Source organism: Lagenorhynchus albirostris, chromosome 2 (genome assembly GCF_949774975.1).
Source record: "Lagenorhynchus albirostris chromosome 2, mLagAlb1.1, whole genome shotgun sequence".
NCBI lineage: Eukaryota > Metazoa > Chordata > Mammalia > Artiodactyla > Delphinidae > Lagenorhynchus > Lagenorhynchus albirostris.
In genome coordinates, this window is record NC_083096.1 from 132,905,084 (window position 1) to 132,927,722 (window position 22,639).

Genomic DNA, 22,639 nt, shown 5'->3' on the forward strand with positions numbered 1-22,639 from the left:
GGGTAATCATGTAGAGCCTTATCATAGCAACTGACTACAGGAACAGAATGATAATATAGGAAAGAGTATTGATCATGAATCATGTCATTCTTCTCAGCTCTCTTGAATTTCATACTATCAGTTTTTTAGGACATAAAGGAGGAAGAATGCAACAGTATTCTGGTTTATTAGAGTAGCTTAGATATCTAGTTTCTCAATTAAGGCACTTTTTTCCCACATTATCTCATTTTTATTAAAAAATACAAAAACTATAAGTATGTATATACTTATGTATATGTATATACTTATGATTATACATACGCCCAGGAAAAGATCCAGTTAGTTAAATACTAGGAGTTCAACACTGATACTCTGAGTAGTAGAAATATAATGATTGTATTTTTACAGATCTGTATTTTTAAATTTTCAACAATGAGCATGGATTGATTCTGTAATAATGAAATGTTATTTAAAAAAAAAACCCTTTTTCATATAGAAAAGCAACAGTGTATTCTGTCCTTTAAGGAAAATACAAATGTTTCCCTTGAGGAAAAAAGGTGCAAAGACTAGAAAACAGTTTAGTATCTTTCAAAAATATCTGGTAATGGTTTTTTGCTGCAAAGTTTTGTCTATTTGCCTTTAGTCAACATTGTGTAAAGAGTTAAACAGACCTGTGTTTGAATTCAAACTTTGTCACTTTACAGGCATTTTTACACATATTAAGGCACTTTAAACATTTCATGAGAGATTAAAATATCTGCTTCTGAGTAATATCTTTCATGTTACTATACTGCATATTTTTATTTTAGTTATTCCAGAGAAAAATGCTTTCTTTTATTTTGTGATTATACTATGATGTGAGCATCATGTAGCTGCTATTTCAGTACCGTTCGCAGCAAGACATGTGAATAATTCATATTAAGTGTGATTCTTTACTATGTCATAAATTGACTGATAGAACCATATCATCCTCTGGTAATTATAATTGTTTATGCTCCAGTTAAAATTTCCCCCAGTTTGACTATATGAGGTGTGACACAGTAGTTGCTCTTTGATCATAGTGTCTCTAATATTCTTGGACATTGGGTTGTTAGGAAAGAAATATACATTAGTTTAAGAGTTGTTCTTAGCCTAATATATATATTATACAACAATATATGTTAATTAAGAATATATGTATACAGTGGTGTAGATCTTGCTATTCTTTCATTTTACAGGCTCTTTTTTTTTTTTTTTTTTTTGGCTGCGTTCCGTCTTCGTTGCTGCGCGTGGGCTTTCTCTAGTTGTGGCGAGTGGGGTCTACTCTTTGTTGTGGTGCGTGGGCTTCTCATTGCCGTGGCTTCTCTCGTTGCGGAGCACTGGCTCTAGGCGCATGGTCTTAGTTGCTCCGCAGCATGTGGGATCTTCCTGGACCAGGGATCGGACCCATGTCCCCTGCATTGGTGGGTGGATTCCTAACCACTGCGCCACCAGGGAAGTCCCTATTTTTTCATTTTAGAAGCCTGAAGCTTTAGGTTGTTTCAGATTTTTTATACATAATGAGATATAGCAAAATTTTTTTGGCTATTTGGAACTTTAAGCTTCAGTGCTTTATATATTTTTGCCTTTTAAAAATTTACATTGTTATGAATGCAGGATATATTTTCTGCTCTCTCATTTTATTCTTTAACCTGGCTTCCCATCCTTTCCTGTTACTGACCAATTCTCTGAATTGAAAGTACAACTTAAATTATATCCACATGATTGTCATGAAAAGGAAGGACAATATGATTTACCTCTGGAAACTCATAAATGCTCTCTAGTTGGATTAAAGGAACTCTGGATGGAAGTTTTCTTAAACCTCTGGTTAAATGTTAAATACACTCAAAAACTGCCAGAATATATTCTTATTATGTAAAGAAATAATGCAGAGAACAGTTGGCTTATTACATAATGATGATGAAAAATTTTCAAAAATTGATATTTCCTTATTTTATTTTGAATAGATATCATAAACTGGGAACAGGATTTAATCCTAATACATTAGATAAACAGAAAGAAAGGCAAAAAGGTTTGCCAAAACAGGTCTTTGAATCCGATGAAGCTCCAGATGGCAACAACTACCAGGATGAACAAGTAATACTTTTATTTTTAAATGACTATAAGAAGTTATTTTAATATAGTTTTTTTTATTCATTGATTAATATATTTAATGTTTTACATTACAGGATGATCTTAAAAGACGTTCAATGTCAATAGATGATACTCCAAGGGGTAGCTGGGCCTGCAGTATTTTTGACTTGAAAAATTCACTTCCTGATGCTTTGCTTCCCAATTTACTTGATCGAACTCCAAATGAAGAAATAGACCGTCAGAATGATGACCAAAGGAAAGCAAACCGTCATAAGGAGCTCTTTGCCTTGCATCCATCACCAGATGAGGTATAGATAATTTGGATATAAAGAAGCAAATGATTATTAAGATAGATGTTTGGGGAGTATGAATTGTATGTAGCATTATGATAATGTAGGGAATAAAACTTAATTGAAACAGAGTTATGCTTTTTGTAAATGAAGTATAGTTGAGCACACTTATGATGTAATGAGTCCTGTTTGAGGATAAATAGGCCATTCTTTTCTGTGTTCACTTGTGAAGACTAAAAGTAGTAGATTAATAAAATAAGTTCTTAAAAAATAAATTGTAAAGGGTTGACATATGGTAAGCATGTTCATTTTGGTGTTGCTTGTCAATTTGTAGGAAGAACCAATAGAACGACTTAGTGTTCCTGAGGTGCCCAAAGAACATTTTGGTCAAAGACTTCTTGTAAAATGTTTATCACTCAAGTGAGTATTTATTTTGTTTACTATGTAACTTTTATTTTCTGGAATAATATTTTGAATACCAGCGTAACAAAATCCTGGTAGATTTTATACTTGTGTTTGTGTCCTTTTGAAAAGTAATGTTCTGTACATAATTTTAAATTCTACTAAACATTTCATCCTGCCTATGAAGCTGAGCTTGAGAGCATTTTTGGCTAGGTGAAGATGACTCTGCCTCAGTTATATAACTAGTCTTAAAACTTGAAAAAACATTCACTGAAATCTGTAGTATTTATCAGACACTGTTCTTGGCTTGAGGAATATAAAGACAAAGTATCTTTTTCCTTAGAGATGATTTTATATTTGTTACATGGCAGGCTTTGTTTTTTCTTAAGATTTTGAAGTATGTAGTAATTGTTGATTTAGACTGTGAAAGGTATACGTGGAGAAGTGTGTTTCAGGAAGAGGGGCAGTATAGATGGTGTAGCACAGATGTAGAAAAGTACAAGGTATTGAGAGAATTTATTTTTGGAATGAGAATTTCTCTTGAACTATGAACTTTATTTTTAAACTGCTTCATCCTTTTCCTTCTTAAAGGTTTGAGATTGAAATTGAACCCATTTTTGCAAGTTTGGCTTTATATGATGTGAAGGAAAAGAAAAAGGTAAGGTTATATAATTTGAACCTAGTCTTTTGTCACAATCATAGGTTCAGAAACCTGTTTTTAAGTGTTTTATAAGATAAATAATGACTTTTTGAGAATATTATTAAACATGGATTTTTTAAGAAGAAAGTAGAAATTTAAGACATAAAGTATTTTCTTACTATAAAATAGTTCAGTTGACCTAGTTTTTGTTTCATTGAAAGCGTTCCAAAAGCAAGTAGCAGAAGCAACTTTCTTTTAGTTTAATAAATAGAAAAAAATACAAGAAAACCATTTTAGGCAACTGATGTATAAAGGATTACAATGAAGGTGACAGTGAATTTTTGTTGGTGTAATTTTCAGATTTCACTAGCTAAAAGATCATTTATATATATTTCAAATATTCTTGTCTAAAGTAGTGCTCTTAGTTTTGCCATTATATCTTTATTACACTTAGGAGTTTTTCAGAGGGCTGTCTCATACAGCATTTCAGTATTCTAAGCCTAATGTGTAGAAGAAACTTAAAATGCCTTTAGTGACTTCTGCTGTCAACATATTATGGATTTCTATAGTGGAACTGTATTCCAGCAACTTTATTTTAAACTGTATTTGCTAAATCAAATCTTCTGAGATGTTATTCATGTAATTGTTTTAAAGACTCAGTTTGGGGTAATTCATCTCAATAATAATTTCTATGTATACTTTATTAGAAGTTAAATTTCTAATTAAAGGAGCGTGGATATGGTTCTTTAGAATATGTTTTTTGCATTATATTTTTTTTGCTTTGATATAGACATGTAAAGATCAGTCAGTGAAATATATGGTAAACTGTATGTTAGTATAATCGTCTAATATCTGTAATATTTTAAGACTGTGTATGATTTTTGTGAGTTTTTATAAAATACACAGGTTTTAAATTTAATATATGAATATGCTTTTTAGATTTCAGAAAACTTTTATTTTGACCTTAATTCTGAGCAGATGAAAGGATTATTACGTCCACATGTACCACCTGCTGCCATTACCACCCTGGCACGATCAGCTATTTTTTCTATCACTTATCCTTCCCAAGATGTTTTTCTTGTAATAAAGGTGAGAATAATGTTAAATATGTTTGTTTATTTGTGTTGTGTCTGTATACTTGTGTCCCTATCAACATTGCAAGCTTTTTAAGGGTAAAGATTTTATCTTTAACCTATTTTTTCATCTTAAAATTTCTTAACACAATATTAGACGTATACTATAGGTGCTACCTAAATTTTTCTCGAGTGGGGAGCTTTATTAGAGTTCTCCAGAGAAATAGATCAGTAGGAGGGAGATACACACACACACACACACACACACACACACACACACGCACGCACAGAGAGAGAGAGAGAGAGAGATTGATTTTAAGGAAGTGGCTCGTGTGATTGTGGGGGCTGACAGGTTTGAAATGTGTAGCGCTGGCTGGAAATCCAGGTAAGGGGTGATGTTGTAGTCTTAAGTCAATTCCACAGGGCAGCAGACCAGAAACTCAGGCAGGATTGCTGTGTTGCAGTCTTGAGAATCCTTCTTCGAGAAACCTTAGTCTTTGTTCTTCAAGTCTTGAACTAACTGGATGAGGCCCACCCACATTATGGAGGGTAATCTGCTCTACTCAAAGTCTACTGATTTAAAAGTTAATCACCTCTAAAAAATACCTTCATAGCAACATCTAGATTGGTGTTTGATAACCTAGCCATGTTGGCATATAAAATTAAGCATCATAGGAACTATACTATGATTTTATCACTCAGCTCCTAAATATATAAATACTAAAATCTAAATCATTGAGATCACGGAGCATTATGATTTGACTGTCAGCCAATTAAGAATAAGGATTACAGGGCCTCCCTGGTGGCGCAGTGGTTGAGAGTCCACCTGCTGATGCAGGGGACACAGGTTCGTGCCCCAGTCCGGGAAGATCCCACATGCCGTGGAGTGGCTGGGCCCGTGAGCCATGGCCGCTGAGCCTGTGCGTCTGGAGCCTGTGCTCCACAATGGGAGAGGCCACAATAGTGAGAGGCCCGCGTACCACAAAAAAAAAAAAAAAGAAGAATAAGGATTACAGATTCTAAAATCTGAATATTACTAAGCCACTTAGCTTAGGGTAACTTAAGAATAATTTACCTTAACTTGACCTTGACTTGAGAATAGCCTAAAATATATTCTTTAATCATTTTATCTGTATTTATATAAAATTATCATAAAAAGGTAATGAATTTTATAATAAGGTTATAAAGTGGATTGTCATGAAATGAATTTTATTTACCCACAGGAATAATGTCCTAATTTGTGGACAGATTCCTATGAATTCAGGTTAAAATAAATCTTAGTTACAATGAGCAATCTTACAAGCAAAGATTTAGCAGCAGTGGTCTTCAGAAACTCACTTAAAAGTTCTAGATATTAATACAATTGATAAATGTGTATACACAGTTATTTTACATGGGAAAATAGTAAGTTTTCATAAAATAGAACATATCTGAGGGAATGAACTGGAAAGATAGAGATGGTGATTGGAATGCTGGCTGCTTAAAAATGAGACTGTTCATACCATATGGTCCCAATTGTGTAAAATATATACACACACACCTATACACACATAAATGGTTGTATATACATAGAAAAAGACTTTTACATAATTTCAAAAATATGTACAAGTTAAAGTGTTTTACAGACTTTAAAGAAAATGTATTTAGGAGGTTTTCTTAAATCATAGTCCGGCAGGATGTTTTTGTCTTTTGAGAGAAAAATCCCCTTGATCTGTGTATTAGTTAGTTATTGCTCTACAAGAACAAAAAGACAAAATCCCAGTGGCGTACAACAATAAGCATTTTTTAGTTCATGCATCTGAGTTGTCTGTGTGGTCAGCCAATATAGGTTGAACTCTGTTAGGTAGTTGTGCTCCTTCCAAGTGTCTGTAGGTTGGCTGGGCGTCACTTGATTTAGTTAGAGCTGTTCTTTGTATGTCTCTTTTCTGGCAGGCTAGACTGGCGTATTCTCATGGTGATTGCCTAAGTGCCAGAGAGCAGACCCAGTTGCAGAGACATTTTTCTAGCATTTGGTCACATCACACCAGCTAACATTTTATTGGCCAAAACAGGTCACATGATAACACAAACTCTAGGAGTTGTGATATATACCTGACCTCTTTATTTGGAGGAATTGCAGTGTCATATAGCAGTGAGGGGGTAAAGGAAGGGTGAAGAGTCGTAGGATATTTATATGTCAGCTTTGGTAGATGCTGCCATATTGGTTTCCAGAGTATCTGTGATAGTTGTATTCCCCACCAGGGGTGAATAAGAGTTTCAGTTAGTCACACTTACCAGTTTTTTAAAAAACTGACATATGAAATCCCTATAATAAGACCTGTATAGTTTACAAATGTGGTGTAAACAGAGCGATGAACTCTTACTATGTATTTTTCTGTATAATCATGACTAAGCTCAAGCCATACAGTATTTCCATCACCCCATCACCCTGGAGAGTTCTTTTGTTTGTCTTTCTAGTGACTATCCCCTCTGTTCCACCAGATGACTAGTATTCCAACTTAAATCACCATTATTTAGCTTTTCCTCTTCTTGAATTTCATCTGAGCACAGTCATACAATATGTAGTCTTTTGTGCCTGGCTTGTTTCAACTCAATATAATTTCTGTGAGAATCCTCTATATTATGTACAGCAGCAGTTCTTTTATTTTTATCATCATGTTTTACTTCATTGTCTGATTATAGCACAGTTTATTTATCCTGCTTAGATGAATAGATAGACTTTGGTAGACCATAGGGGTTTTTTTCCCCCCCAATGTATATCTGGTTTTCAGTTGGTTATTATGAATAAAGCTTCTATGTACATTCTTTAACAAGTCTTTTGGTACATGAGTATACATGCGTTTGCCACTCTGTGCTTGCTTTCTCACAGAATGTTATCCTTTGCTAAATCAAAGTTTATAGCTTACATGTTGTCTAATTTATCAACCTTTTTCTTTATGGCTATGGTATTTTGTGTTTTATGTATGAAATTTTTGCCTCCCTCAAATTCAAAAATATATTCTCTTAAGTGATCCCTGGTAAGAGTAATTGTTTCACCTTACACATATAGTTTGGAGTGAAGTTGAGATGAAGATTAATCCCCCCCACATATGGATAACCAAATGACCCAGCACTATTTATTGAAAAGACTGCTTTTTTCTCCTACTGCTTTTACAAAGTATCCCATGTCATAAATCAAGTGTTCATATGTATGAGATTTTTTTCCTAGAATCTTTTTTGGTTCAACTGGCCTGTTTTGTCTTTAATTGGCACTAGTACCACACTGTTTTAATTAGAGTAGTTTAGAGACTTCCCTGGTGGCGCAGTGGTTAAGAATCCGCCTGCCAATGCAGGAGACACAGGTTCGATCCCTGGTCCGGGAAGCTCCCACACGCCGCAGATCAACTGAGCCGGTGTACCACAACTACCGAGTCTGCACTCTAGTGCCCACGTGCCACAACTACTGAGCCCACGTGCCACAACAACTGAAGCTTGCACACCCTAGAGCCCACATGCCACAACTACTGAGCCTGTGTGCTGCAACTACTGAAGCCCATGCACCTAGAGCCCGTGCTCTGCAACAAGAGAAGCCACCACAGTGAGAATCCTGTGTACCGCAACAAAGAGTAGCCCCTGCTCACCGCAATTAGAGAAAGCCTGCGCGCAGCAATGAAGACCCAAGTCAGCCAAAAAAAAAAATTATTGTAGTTTATAAAAAACAGTATATTTTTTTCTAGCTTTATTCTTCAAGATTGCCTTGGATGTTCCTTTTTCTTTTTCTTTTTTTTTAATAAAGTATGATTTCCATTTTATTGTCTTTTCAGAGAATAGTATTTCTTCAGTCTTTAAGGACTTAGCTCCTTACGTGGGCTTTGGTGGAAGTCGTGGGGCAGCACCTGCAGGTCTAAATCAGGGTGGAGGTGTTCGGTCCTTCTGGGCCTCCCGAGAACTATTCCTGACTACCTTGCTGTGAATGGCACAACTCATGCAGTAATGTAGTTTCACATACAGCTTGGAAAGCACATAGGCATCGAAAACACTTGCTTCAGAAATGTCCCTGACGGCTTAGGCCTCTACTATGTTCTGAATGATGAGCTTCTTAATGGCCTTGTCCTTGCGCAAGCATCGAGCACAGTTGGTGCAGCAAACAGGCTACACGTGGCCGTGGCCCTTTTTGGCATGACCGTTGTTCCTTCTTTTCTTGGTCATCTTGGAAGTGAGGAGGTGAGAGAGGCTGGATGTTTTTGACCCTTTACATTTTTGTATAAAGTTTTGCTTGTCAGTCCCTCCGTGCTGCCCCAATGCAGGCATACTCTCTCTCAAGAAAGATCTTGTTGAGATGTTAACTGGGATTGCATTAAATATACTGATCAGTTTGGAAAAGCTGACGTCTTTAAACTGTTGAGTTCTCAGGTCAATGAGCACAGTATGTTTTTAGGTCTTTTCTCCTATATCTTCCTGGTAATTTGATATTTTTGACCCTGTTCTAAATGTTATCATTTAAAATTTTTCATTTTAAATTATATACAGAATTTCGTTCATCACTGGTGTATAGAAATTCGGTTATCTTTTCTTTATAAATTTTTATTTATAGTTAGTAACATGCACAAGGTGTACACTTTCTTTAATTTTTACATACTTAACTCAGTTATGTAACCAACATCCAGATCAAGGTATAGAACATTACTCAACAGCCTTCTTTGGCCCCTTCCTACTATGCTGACTTATCACCATGGATTAGTTTAACCTCTTTTTCTTCATAGAAAAGGAATCATATATATTCCTGTGTCTCACATTCTAAAGAATTATATGATTCATCATTTTTGCATGTAGCAATAGTTGGTTGTTTTTCACCCTGCATAGTATCTTGTTATATGCATATCACAGTTTGGCCATTCTAATAGTCGATGGACATTGGGGTTATTTCTAGCTTTTGGCTATATTGTAAGTAATGCTGCTGTAAACATTTTTTTTTTTTTTGTGTGGTATGCGGGCCTCTCACTGTTCTGGCCTTTCCCGTTGCGGAGCACAGGCTCCAGATGTGCAGGCTCAGCGGCCATGGCTCACGGGCCCAGCCGCTCCGCGGCATGTGGGATCTTCCTGGACCGGGGCACGAACTCGTGACCCCTGCATCGGCAGGCAGACTCTCAACCACTGCGCCACCAGGGAAGCCCTGTAAACGTTCTTATATATGATTTTTGCATTTCTGTTGAGTATATAGGTAGATGTTGAATTACTGGATCATAGTGTATTTATAGCTTCAGTTTTAGTAGAAAGAACCAGTTTTCTGACGTGGTTAGTCCAAGTTTCAGTCTCATCGGCAGTGCTTGAGAATTTTATTTGCTCCATTCCTTCTTAACACTTGATATCATCAGGTTTTATTGTATTTTACATTTCAATTTCATTAATTTTATTTTATTATGTATTTTATTTCTGGTGCATTTGCAGGGGTATGTCAGTTTGGCTTTAATTTATAATTCCCTGATGTCTAAGAATTATTGGCCATTTGGATATTCTGTTTTGTGTAGTGCTTATTCAAATAGTAAGCTCATTTTTAGCTTGTTTGTATACATAAAAAACACAAATTTTAAGTGTATAGGATACATAAGTTTTAAGTGAGAAAAATACAGTTGTGTAATCTTCATTTCATTGGATTGTTTTTATTTTATCAATTACTGTATTAATAATTTATTAATTTGTAAGAGCGCTTTATGTATCCTCCATTCACTAATTTGAAGTATCAACTTTATTATGTGCTAAATTCTTGCATACACTTCATTTGGTTTCTGGACTTTTATCCTATTTTATTTATATTTCTTTTCCTAAAACATTAAAAATTTTATAGGGGTAAAGTGAGACATTTTGGAGAAAAATGATAAGTAGAATTGTATTGGCCACTTAATATTTTGTGAGTTGTCTTTTTTAATTGTAATTTTGTACTTTGATGTTATATTAAATGGAGATGACTTTTAAGACTGATTGCTTTTATTAATAGTTTTAATTGAGGTAAAATACACATAACATAAAATTTACCATCTTAATTGTTTTTATGTGTACAGTTCAGAATTAAGTATATTCAGATTATCATGCGAGCAATCTTTAGAAAATTTTATCTTGCCAACAAAACGTTAACCTCTATACACATTAAGTAGCAGCTCTTCATTTCCCCTTCTCCCCAGCCCCTGCCAACCAGCATTTTGCTTTTTGTTTCTATGAATTTGTCTATTCTAGATACCTCATTTGAATGGAATAATACAGTATTTGTCTTTTTGTGACAGGCTTATTTCCCTTGGCGTAATGTCTTCAAGGTTCATCCAGGTCGTAGCATGTTTCAGAATTTTCTTCCTTTTAAGGCTGAATAATATTCCATGTGTATGTGTATACTCATGTTTTGTTTACTCATTTTTTGATGGACACTTGAATTGCCTCTACCTTTTGGCTATTGTGAATAATGCTGCTATGAACATGGGTGTGTGAATATCTGTTTGAGTACCTGCTTTCAATTCTATTGAATATATACCCAGAAATAGGTTTTCTGAATCACATGATAATTCTATTTTTAACTTTTTGAGGAACCTCTGTACTGTCTTCTACAGCAGATTACGATTTTACACCATAAAAAGCACACAGGGGTTCCAGTTTTCCATATCCTTGCCAATGCTTGTTATTTGTTTGTTTATTTAATTGTGGCCATCCTGATGGGTGTAAGGTGATATCTCATTGTGGTTTTGATTTGCATTTCCCTAATGATTAGTGATGTTGAGTGTCTTTTTATATGCTTCTTAGACGTTTGTATGGCTTCTTTGGAGAAATGTCTATTCAAGTTCTTTGCCCCTTTAAAAATCAGATTATTTGTTGTTTTGTTGTTGAGTTGTAGGATTTCTTTATCTGTTTTGGATATGAACTCCTTATCAGTTATATGATTTGCAAATATTTTCTCTCATTCTGTGGGTTGCCTTTCACCCTGTTGTGTTCTGTCATATACAAAAGTTTTAAATTTTGATGTAATCCAATTTAACTATTTTTACTTTTGTTCCTTTGCTTTTTTGTGTGTCAAATCCAAGAATACATTACCAAATCCAATCACAGGAAGCTTTTCCTTTATTTTTTCTTCTAAGAGTTTAATAGTTTTGGGTTTATGTTTAGGTGTTTGATCCATTTTGAGTTAATTTTTGTATATAATATAATGTAAGGGCTCAACTTTATTCTTTTGCATTTGGATATTCAGGTTTCTTTTAATATCATTTGTTGAAAAAACTGTTCTTTCCCCATTGAATAGTCTTGGCACCCTTGTAGAAAATCTAACTATTTATAGTTTTCAGATTACAGATCTTTCACCTTTTTGGTTAATTCCTCAGTATTTTATTCTTTTTGATATTATTGTAAATGGAATTTTTTTCTTAATTTCCTTTTTGAATTGCTCATTGCTCGGGTATAGAAATGCAACTGATTTTTTGTGCGTTGATTTTGTATCCTGCAACTCTGCTGAATTTATTAGTTCTAACAAGTTTTTGTGTGTGTGTGTGTGTGGAATATTAGAGTTTTCTATATAAGAGATCATGTTGTCTGTGAATAGAGATAATTTAACTTCTTCCTTTTCAATTTGGATGTTTTTGTTTCTTTGTGTTGTCAAATTGCTCTGGCTCAGACTTCCAGTACTTTGTTGAATAGAATTGGCAAAAGTGAACATCCTTATCCTGTTCCTCATTCTAGAGGAAAAGCTTTTGGTTTTTCAGCATTGAATATGATGTTAAATGTGGACTTTTCATATATGGTCTTTATTATATTGAGGTAGCTTTCTTCTTTTCTAAGTTCATTGAGTTTTTCTATCATGAAAGGGTGTTGAATTGTCCAGTTCTTTTTCCTGCATCAGTTAAGATGGTCATGTGTTTTTTTTCTGTTATTTTGTTAATGTGGTGTATTATGTTGATTGATTTTTGTATTTTGAACCATCCTTACATTCCAGGCTGATTGCTTTTATTTTTAAGCTTAATTAATCTTTACTCTTTTTGTCTTTGACAGCTAGAAAAAGTGCTACAGCAAGGAGACATTGGAGAGTGTGCAGAACCATATATGATTTTCAAAGAAGCAGATGCCACCAAGGTAGAATGTCATGCCTCTTATTTCTGCCACTTTCATAGTCATTAGCAGTCACTTTCCATTCTCCTCAGATCCCCAAACCCGACCCTAAACAACCTCTAATCTCCGAAATTATAATTTGGGAGAATACTATACAGAGCATATTAAAGAATTTTACTACTAGTTCATTTTTTTCTCTTGGCCTACCTATTTTCTTTATTTCCTTCAGTACCTAGCTTGAGTCATGTGCTGTGCTATTCTTTAAAATCTCCCTCACCCCAAGCTAATGGATTCCTAAAGAATCAAATTAGTTCAGTTTAATTCCTAAATAATAAAAAATTTCCTGTGTTTGCAAAATAGTGATTTTGATGGAACTTTTTCTAGCAAAGCAGAAGTATTCTGGGCCTCTGTCTAGCTGCAGATAATTAGGAAATATGGTAAAAATAGAAAATACAATCTCCATTTTGCCATCAGATAACTTTGCCATCAGATAATTTCTAGAATTTGGATAAACTTATAAAGCAAAAATAATAGGTGAACAATCGGTACCAAATTCCAGATACCCTGAGTTAGTTATAAGAATAACAGGTGAGGACTTCCCTGGTGGCGCAGTGGTTAAGAATCCGCCTGCCAATGCAGGGGACACGGGTTTGAGCCCTGGTCTGGGAAGATCCTACATGCTGTGGAGCAGCTAAGCCCATGTGCCACGACTACTGAGCCTGTCCTCTAGAGCCCACGAGCCTCAACTACTGAGCCTGCGTGCTGTGACTACTGAAGCCTGTGCTCTGCAACAAGAGAAGCCACTGCACTGCAACGAAGAGTAGTCCCCGCTCGCCGCAACTAGAGAAAGCCCGCGTGCAGCAACAAAGACCCACTGCAGCCAAAAAAAAAAAAAAAAAAAAGCATAGCAGGTGATTTTTGGATCTTTGAACACATGATTTAATATGTCAAACAGCCAGGAGAGGTGTGCTTGAGGAGTATTGGACAAATCACCACAATGTAGAAAATGTTTTGCTTTTTATTTTTCTGAGATTTGGAACAAGAATTGAGCGTTTTCTGCTAATATGGGTACATCTGAGCACATGATATTCTCTGATTCCTGGATATCTGGTTGAAATTAGGGTTAAACTATTCTGGCTTTCCCCAGGTCGTCATTTTACAAATTAAATTGCTCTGTTATATGAAGTTCATAGGTGTATAATTGCAGCTTATTTCACTCTTCTCTTACATATTCACATGCTTGATAAGGGTCCTTAATTCTCTTTAAGTACTCTTAAAGCAAGAACCTATTTTGAAGGTATAATAGATATAGCAGTAAACAGCCCTACCACTTAGCTATTTCTTCATCTTTTCTCAGTCCTGAGTCCTAAGGTAGGACACTGCCATTTGAGTATACCTTACCAATATCCTATATGGAAATAGTATGTGAGAGATTTTAGTGTAGGTTTTCACCCTTGGACCATTGGTTGGCTATTGCAGGCCACCTTAGTGTTTGTTTCAAGGATAGCCTAAAAGTTGAGCCAGCCTCAGGATGTCTTCCAGATAAGCACGTGCTATTTGGATCATTGGTCTTTTTCCAGGGTTTAGTCCTCTTGTCATACTTTTTTTGTTTGCTTCTTTTATTACAGCTCTGGACTTATTTATTGTTGGTTTATTTGTGACCCCCAGTCCCACCTCATAGTTGTCATAAGTTAGTGATTATGTCAGAATGGCCCAACTGCTTCCATCTTTTTTAGAAAAATAAAATTTAATAAGTCATAACCTAGAATATTTTGTGGTTGGCAGTTCATGTCTAGAACCTGTTGTCTAGGTTATGTTTCCTTTCATAAAATAGTACTTTCAGTACATAAACATGTTTGACTCTTGCTGTCCTTTCTTTTCTCCCAACATAAGATCATCACAAACAGAAATTTTAAAGACTTTCACATATATTTGTAGAACTGGTTGAGGTTAGTAAAGATAATATACTGTTAATTGATCTCTGAAAGGTACAGATTGTTTTTCCATCTTTGCTGAGAATTGAGAATTCTTAACCTTTATATTTTCCTTTATATATTATGAAATAGCCTTTAATTCATTTCTTTGAACGTAATCATATAATGTATAAAGTTTTGTTTTGCAGAATAAGGAAAAATTGGAGAAGCTGAAAAGTCAAGCTGATCAGTTTTGCCAAAGACTTGGGAAGTATCGCATGCCTTTTGCTTGGACTGCAATCCATTTAATGAATATTGTTAGCAGTGCTGGGAGTTTGGAAAGAGATTCTACAGAGGTAGAAATAAGCACTGGAGGTGAGAATGTTTTATATAAAATATTTCTACATGTATAATTCTTTTCTTTTTCTTATATAGTCTTGTTTTATTTGTAAGCTTTGCAATGTAGTGAGACATTAAAAGGGTTTTCTTTTTTTCCTTTAACGGGTTTATTGAGATGTAATTCACATACGTACAGTTTGCCCATTTAAGATGTATAATTCAATGTTTTTTGTTATATTCGTAAGGTTCAGCGAATGTCACCACAATCTAATTTTAGAACTTTCATACTCCTTAATGGTCACGCTTCTCCTCACGTCCCCAAACCTAACCAAACTGTAATTTATTTAGTCTGTATGGATTTGTCTATGCCGGACATTTCATATTAATAGAATTATACAATGTGTAATCTTTTGTGAGTAGCTTCTTTCACTTAGCATAATGTTTGAAAGGTTCACACATGTTGTTACATCTGGGTATATAGTCCATTTTGAGTTAATTTTTGTACATGGTAAGAGGTAAGTGTCCAACTTCATTCTTTTTATGTAGATATCTAGTTGTCCCAACACCATTTGTTGAAAAGGCTATTCTTTCCCTATTGAATGGTCTTGGCACTCTTGTTGAAAATCAATTGACCGTCGATATATGGTTTTATTTCTGGACTCAGTTCTGTTCCATTGATATATATGCTTATGCTAGTACTATACTATCTTTATTATTTTAGCTTTGCAGTAAGTTTTGAAATTGGGAATAGTGGGTCCTCCAATTTTTTTCAAGATTATTTTGACTATTTTGAGCTCTTGCATTTTCATGAGAAGTTTAGGGTCAGGTGATAATTTCTGCACAAAGGCAGCTGGAATTTTGATAGGAATTACATTGATTTGGTAGATCAATTTGTGGAGTGTTGCCCTCATAACAATATTAAGTCTTCCAATCCATGGAATGTTTTTCCATTTATTTAGATCTTAAAAATTTATTTAAACAATCTTTTGTAGTTTTCAGTGTACAAGTCTTGCCCCTCTCTTGTTAAATGTGCATCCCAGTATTTTATTGGTTTTTGATGCTATTTTAAATGGATTGTTTTCTTAATTTCATTTTCCTAATATTCATTTTTAGTGATAGAAATACAATTGGCTTCTGAATATTGATCTTGTACTTTGAAACCTTTTTGAATGTGTTTATTAATTCTAATTTTTTTTTTCTTTTCTGGATTCTTTAGGATTTTCCATGTATAAGATCATGTCATCTGCAAATGAAAATAGGTTTACTTTTTTTTTCCCCCATCTGGATGTCTTTATTTATTTTTCTTTTCTAATTATCTTGACTAGAACCTCCTGTACAGTATTAAAAAAAATGGCAAGAGTGGATATCCTCATCTTGTTCCTGACCTTAGGGGGAAGGCATTCAGTCTTTCACTATCAAGTATGATGTTTGCTATAGGTTTTTCATAGATGTAATGTAGTAGTTTGAGGAAATTCCCTTCTATTCCTAACTTTTTGAGTGGTTTTGTCATGGAAGGATATTGGATTTTGTAAAATGCATTCTTTGAGTTTATTGAGATGATTTGTATGGTTTTTTGCCCTTTAGTCTTTTAGTATGCTGTATTGCATTAACTGATTGGTTTTGGATGTTAAACTAATCTTACACTTCTGGGAGAAGTCTCACTTGGTCATGGTATATAATTTTTTTTTATGTGTTGTTAGTTTGTTTCCTAGTATTTTGTTTAGTATTTTTGCTTCTATATTCCTAAGGGATGTTGGTCTGTAGTTTTTCTTCCTTGTAATATCTCTGTCTGGTATTGGTATCAGGGTAATACTGGCCTCATTGAAAATGAGTTGTGATTTTTTCCTTCTGGTTTTTGGAAGAATTTGTAAACATTTGGTATTAATTTTTCATTGAAAGTTTGGAAGAATTCACTAGTGAAGCCACCTTGGCTTGGTCTTTTCTTTGTGGTAAGTATTTTCATTACTAATTATATCTCTTGTTATACATCTATTCATATTTTCTCTCTCATCTTGAGTCAGTTTCAGTACTGTGTATCTTTCTAGAAATGTGTTCATTTCATCTAAATTATCTAATTGTTATCTAACTGTTGACTTACAGTTATTCATAGTATTGTAGTATAATCCTTTTTCTCTCTAAGGTCTGCTGTAGTGATGATGTTAGTAATTTGAGTCCTGTCTATGTATTTGTTTTTTAATAAATTTATTTATTTTTGGCTGCATGGGGTCTTCGTTACTGTGCAAGGGCTTTCTGTAGTTGTGGCAAGCAGGGGCTACTCTTTGTTGCAGTGTACGGGCTTCTCATTGTGGTGACTTCTTTTGTTGTGGAGCACAGGCTCTAGGCACGCAGGCTTCAGTAGTTGTGGCATGCAGGCTCAGTAGTTGTGGCGCATGTGCTTAGTTGCTCCGCGGTTTATGGGATCTTCCTGGACGAGGGCTTGAACCCGTATCCCCTGTATTGGCAGGTGGATTCTTAACCACTGCACCACCAGGGAAGTCCCCTGTCTATGTATTTTTTTCTTCATTAGTTTAACTAAAGTTTTAAAAATTTTATCTTTTTGAAGAATCAGTTTTTGGTTTCATTGATTATTTTTCTATTGTTTTCCTAGTTTCTATTTCATTTATTTCCACTTAGCTGTTGTCTTTTTTGGTATTCTTTCTTTTTTTTTAACATCTTTACTGGAGTATTGCTTTACAGTGGTGTGTTAGTTTCTGCTGTATAACAAAATGAATCAGCTGTATATCCCCATATCTCCTCCCTCTTGCATCTCCCTCCCACCCTCCCTATCCCACCCCTCTAGGTGGACACAAAGCACCGAGCTAATCTCCCTGTGCTATGCAGCTGCTTCCCACTAGCTATCTGTTTTACATTTGGTAGTGTATATATGTCCATGCCACTCTCTCACTTCGTCCCAGCTTACCCTTCCCCCTCCTTGTGTCCTCAAGTCCATTCTCTAAGTCTGTGTCTTTATTCCTGTCCTGCCCCTAGGTTCTTCAGAACCATTTTTTTTGGTTTTGTTTTGTTTTAGATTCCATATATATGTGTTAGCATACAGTATTTATTTTTCTCTTTCTGACTTACTTCACTCTGTATGACAGTCTCTAGGTCCATCCACCTCACTACAAATAACTCAATTTCATTTCTTTTTATGGCTACGTAATATTCCATTATATATATGTGCCACATCTTCTTTATCCATTCATCTGTCGATGGACACTTAGGTTGCTTCTATGTCCTGGCAATTGTAAATAGAGCTGCAGTGAACATTTTGGTACATGACTCTTTTTGAATTATGGTTTTCTCAGGGTATATGCCCAGTAGTGGGATTGCTGGGTCATATGGTAATTCTATTTTCAGTTTTTCAAGGAACCTCCATACTGTTCTCCATAGTGACTGTATCAATTTACATTCCCTTGGCATCCTTTCTAATGCTTGCTTTGGGTTTAGTTTTCTCTTCTTTTTCTGGTTTCTTAAGACGTAAGCTTAAGTTACTGATTTGAGATCTTTCTTTTTTTTGTAATATAAACATTGACAGCTATAAATTTCCCTCTGAGAACTTCTTTAGTGATATATCATATGTTTGGGGATTTTGCATTTTCCTATATCTTAAATGTTTTAAAATTTCCCTTGTTACCTCTTTGATCCATTGGTTATTCAGAAGTGTGCTGTTTAACTTCCACATGCTTATGAATTTCTCAAATTTTCTTCTGTTATTGATTTATAGCTTAATTCAATTGTTCTTGGAAAACATATTTTATGTGATTTGAATCCCTTTGAATTTATTGTATTTTGTTCTATAGCTTATTATATAGTTTGTCTTGGAGAATTTCCTGTGTGTGCTTGAGAAGAATGTGTATTCTACTTTTGCTTAGTGGTGTATTCTATAGATGCCTGTTAGGTCTAGCTTGTTTATAGTTTTGTTTGTTTTCTACAACATAGTTGCTCTATTGGTTTTGAATTATAGGGTTATCTTGCAAGGACTGTGAATGCAAGTTATCTTAAATTCTTTTTCAAACTCAAGTGCTAAGACTGAGGGGCCATTATATGGTGACCAAAATTTGCATTGTGTGCCTATTTCCTAGTAAATACATAGTTCCTCTATAGCTGTTCTTCATAGCTCATATTGGGTTATATGCATAATCTTTGTGTGGTAGAGACTTATTTTACACTGGAGAAGTTTTTAAAGAGAACCCAAAGATTTAGGTTTAATGCTTCCTTATGGATCTCCCCAGAAGTGAAATTCTTCAACTGTAATCAGTATTGCTGAGGGGATAATTTTCAACTTTAGTGGATATTTTCCTGTGTTTGGAAGACTGCTTTAAAACACATTTTAAATATTATGGAAATGAATATCTTACTTTTTTTCCTTGGTAGAACGAAAGGGGTCTTGGTCAGAGAGGAGGAATTCTAGTCTGGTTGGCAGAAGATCACTTGAAAGGACAACAAGTGGAGATGATTCTTGTAACTTGACCAGCTTTCGACCTGCTACTCTCACAGTGACAAATTTTTTTAAGCAGGTATTGTTCTGTCATGGAGGAATTCTAGGGGGCTATTCGTGCTTAAATTTCTTGTGATTTCAGAAAAATCATAATTTTCCATGCATTACATGTATATGTAGTAATTGGGATTTTAACAAGTTAAAAAAATTAAGAATAAAAATAAAAAATATAAGAAAAAATAATATTATAGCTGTTTTTTCATCATTATATTTGTTTAAATGTTGGCATTGATTAGTAATGCTTCCAAATCAATCATCCACATCTGTATCCTATTTCTTAATTTTAATATTTTAACTTTTCTTAAGCATTGATATTTTAAGGATTTTCTTAGAGCAGGTGTGTGGTTACATCTGTCTTCCCAACTCAAGTTGTTTTTGACCTAACATACCACATTCATGGTATATAGAATAGAAATTTCAGGCACTAGTAGTGCATTTTTGTGCTAAAATTATTTTTATAGGTGAGTTTATAGGTCCAAAAAGTTCCTGATCAAAGATACTTTCTTCTTTGCAAGTATATTTCCTGTACTTGAGTCAAATCAGTAGTTTTCAAGTGCTGGTCATGATCCAATAATAGTGATGGAAATTTAGTAGATAACACCCAGCTTAAAAAAACCAAACAAACCAGGAGAATAGAAAAATAATAGTGCATTGCACTTAGTGAAGTTAAATATTGCTTCAGTAGGCTTTTTTCCCTCCAATTTTTGTGTGCGTGCATACCTGTCTATATGTGCATACATGGTGTATGTGCTACTGGATTTTGATGTAAAATGAATTTTATGCTCTGAATCCGGATCAGAAAATTTTGAAAGTCTGTCTAAAGTAACCAGAGGACCAGAACATTTTAAGGATGGAAGAAAATTTGTATTAGTGTGATAAACTGGAGAAGGGTACTATGCATGTATTTTGGATCAGATTAAAGGAAAATGCTAAGTATTGCCTCAGAATTCCTCCTTCTGTGGTGTTATTCTAAATAAGAGGAGAAAATCCTGGCCTAGTGACACCTTATAACTTGAGAGAGCAAGGTGTTTAGGGCAGGATATGTTATGATTTGACAGCTAGCTGTCTAGTGTAATGCTACAGTTATATATCAGTAGCATTTACAGACAGCTGCTCTGAGAGACTCAAATGGAAAATAAAGCAGGTGAGAAGGGTCTGAAGTGGTAAGGGTCTTTTTGTTATGGATAATACTGCAAGAAAGAATCTAGAAAAGGCCACAGTGTTACTTGGATGAGGTGATAGGCCACATTTAGCTATGGAAACAGGGCAGTAGATTTACTTGTTACAGTGACACAACCTTGTAGCTGTAACATTTTTCTCTCTCTCTTCATCTTCAGCTGGTATATCACTTCTGCCACTATTTCCACAGCTTTTTTTTTCTTCAGCATGTTTTATTATTGAACTAGTATTATAAACTTAAATCAATAAGTCATCCATCCACCCACCCGTTCATTCAACAAATTTCTTTTTTTTTTTTTTTTTTTTTGCGGTAAGCGGGCCTCTCATTGCTGTGGCCTCTCCCGTCATGGAGCACAGGCTCCGGACGCGTAGGCTCAGTGGCCATGGCTCATGGGCCCAGCCGCTCCGTGGCATGTGGGATCTTCCCAGACCGGGGCACGAACCCATGTCCCCTGCATCGACAGGCGGACTCCCAACCACTGCGCCACCAGGGAAGCCCTCAACAAGTATTTTTTGAGCATTCATCATGTACTAAACACTGTTGGAGACTGGTAACTGGAAACTGGAACAAAGTGATTGTGAAAACTTAAAAAAGGATGATTGCTGGAAATATGGAGCAATGGAAAGCATTTACACTTGACTTTTGTACAGTTCCATAATTTTTAAACTATTAACATATATGATTTTTATAAGTATTTTTAAATAGCTAGGATATTATGCATCAGGCAAGTGCATATTAAGTAAAAAGCAGAGATTAAAATTTTAATAAAGTAGAATTCAAGGTACAATTTCTCCTAAATGAGATACAGAAGGCAGGTTATTTATTTACTTATTTGTTTGTTTGTTTGTTTGGCTGTGCCGGGTCTTAGTTGTGGCATGCGGGATCTTCCTTGCAGCATGCGGAATCTCTTGTTGTGATGCACAGGCTCTTTGTTGCGGTGCGAACTTCTCTCTAGTTGTGGCGCACGAGCTCTAGAACGTGTAGGCTCAGTAGTTGTGGCATACGGACCTAGTTGCCCCATGGCATGTGGGATCCTAGTTCCCTAACTAGGGATCGAACCCTTGTCCCCTGCATTGGAAGGCGGATTCTTAACCACTGGACCACCAGGGAAGTCCCCAAGTTTTTTTTTTTTTTAACGAGAGATTACTGTCCACGATTGGGATATAGTAATCAGGAGTGTTTATGTACAGATTTGAAATGTGTCAGGCCAAAATTCTTGGAAATACATAGAGATTTAAAAACAAAAATTAAATCCATACATTAGTTTTAAGGACATTTGTTCTATTTGTTGACATGTATAGAAGTTATCTGTTGCTTCAGGAGTACATAGCAGTGCATGCAGTGTGGAGGGGTGAGTGTCAGCTAGGCTTATTCACATGTTTGGCTATTGACTAGGGTCAACTGATCTAGACTGACTTCTGCTGGGAAAACTGAAATGATTCAGACCATTTCCATGTGTCTCAGCTTCCACTCTTATACTCTAGCAGGCCAGCTTGGTTATGTTGTTACAGCAGTGACAGAAGTTCCAGAGAGGGGGCAAGCTTACTTATGCAAATGCTTTTCAAGTCTCTGTATCATGTTTGCTTACTGATTAGAACAAGTCTCGTGGCCAAGCCCAGGGGAAAGAATTGTGTCCCACCCAACAAAAGGCATGGAAACAGACAGGGAGTAAAGAATGGAGGCCATTGATATAATCAGTTTAACAAGTGAAGTAGACAGAAATAATTGAATCTTGAGATAATCTGAATGTATTCTAAATAAGGACCATTTGAAGATCTGTATTCATTTCTGTACTCAAAAGGAGAGAATATGCTCTTTTAGTAACTGATGGAACATTTACAATAATTAATTGTATATTTAGGTCACTGAAAAAATCTTCTTGAAGTCAGATTCTCTAACTATAACTCAGTAAAACTAAAAACCATTTATAAAAGTATTGACAGAAATCTCCAACTACTTAGAAAATAAAAATCACTTTTTAAAATAATGGCATAAAAGAAGAGCAGTTCTGTATCCTGTTTAGAATACAATTGTGAACACATGAGATCTGGCTCAAGGTGAGCTCACAGTGATAAAGGAGGCTTAAATATGTTTATTACCAAATAGGATAAAAAGACAGTATATGAATTATGCATTAAAAATAATAAGATGTCAA

The 22,639-nt window shown here is 35.1% G+C and overlaps 1 protein-coding gene and 1 pseudogene across 7 annotated transcripts in view; one reads left to right on the top strand and one right to left on the bottom strand.

The window, feature by feature from the left end:
• DOCK7 (dedicator of cytokinesis 7) overlaps positions 1 to 22,639 on the top strand; it is a 216,368-nt gene that overhangs the window by 36,376 nt on the left and 157,353 nt on the right. For all 7 annotated transcript variants that reach the window (XM_060139876.1, XM_060139875.1, XM_060139877.1 and 4 more), the window contains exons 5-12: positions 1,965 to 2,094; positions 2,187 to 2,399; positions 2,716 to 2,801; positions 3,375 to 3,441; positions 4,363 to 4,512; positions 12,498 to 12,578; positions 14,677 to 14,842; positions 19,181 to 19,323. In XM_060139876.1, the coding sequence (XP_059995859.1) occupies positions 1,965 to 2,094; positions 2,187 to 2,399; positions 2,716 to 2,801; positions 3,375 to 3,441; positions 4,363 to 4,512; positions 12,498 to 12,578; positions 14,677 to 14,842; positions 19,181 to 19,323 (1,036 nt within the window). The remainder of the gene's footprint in view (positions 1 to 1,964; positions 2,095 to 2,186; positions 2,400 to 2,715; positions 2,802 to 3,374; positions 3,442 to 4,362; positions 4,513 to 12,497; positions 12,579 to 14,676; positions 14,843 to 19,180; positions 19,324 to 22,639) is intronic.
• On the bottom strand, positions 8,337 to 8,696 carry LOC132516459 (small ribosomal subunit protein eS26-like; annotated as a pseudogene).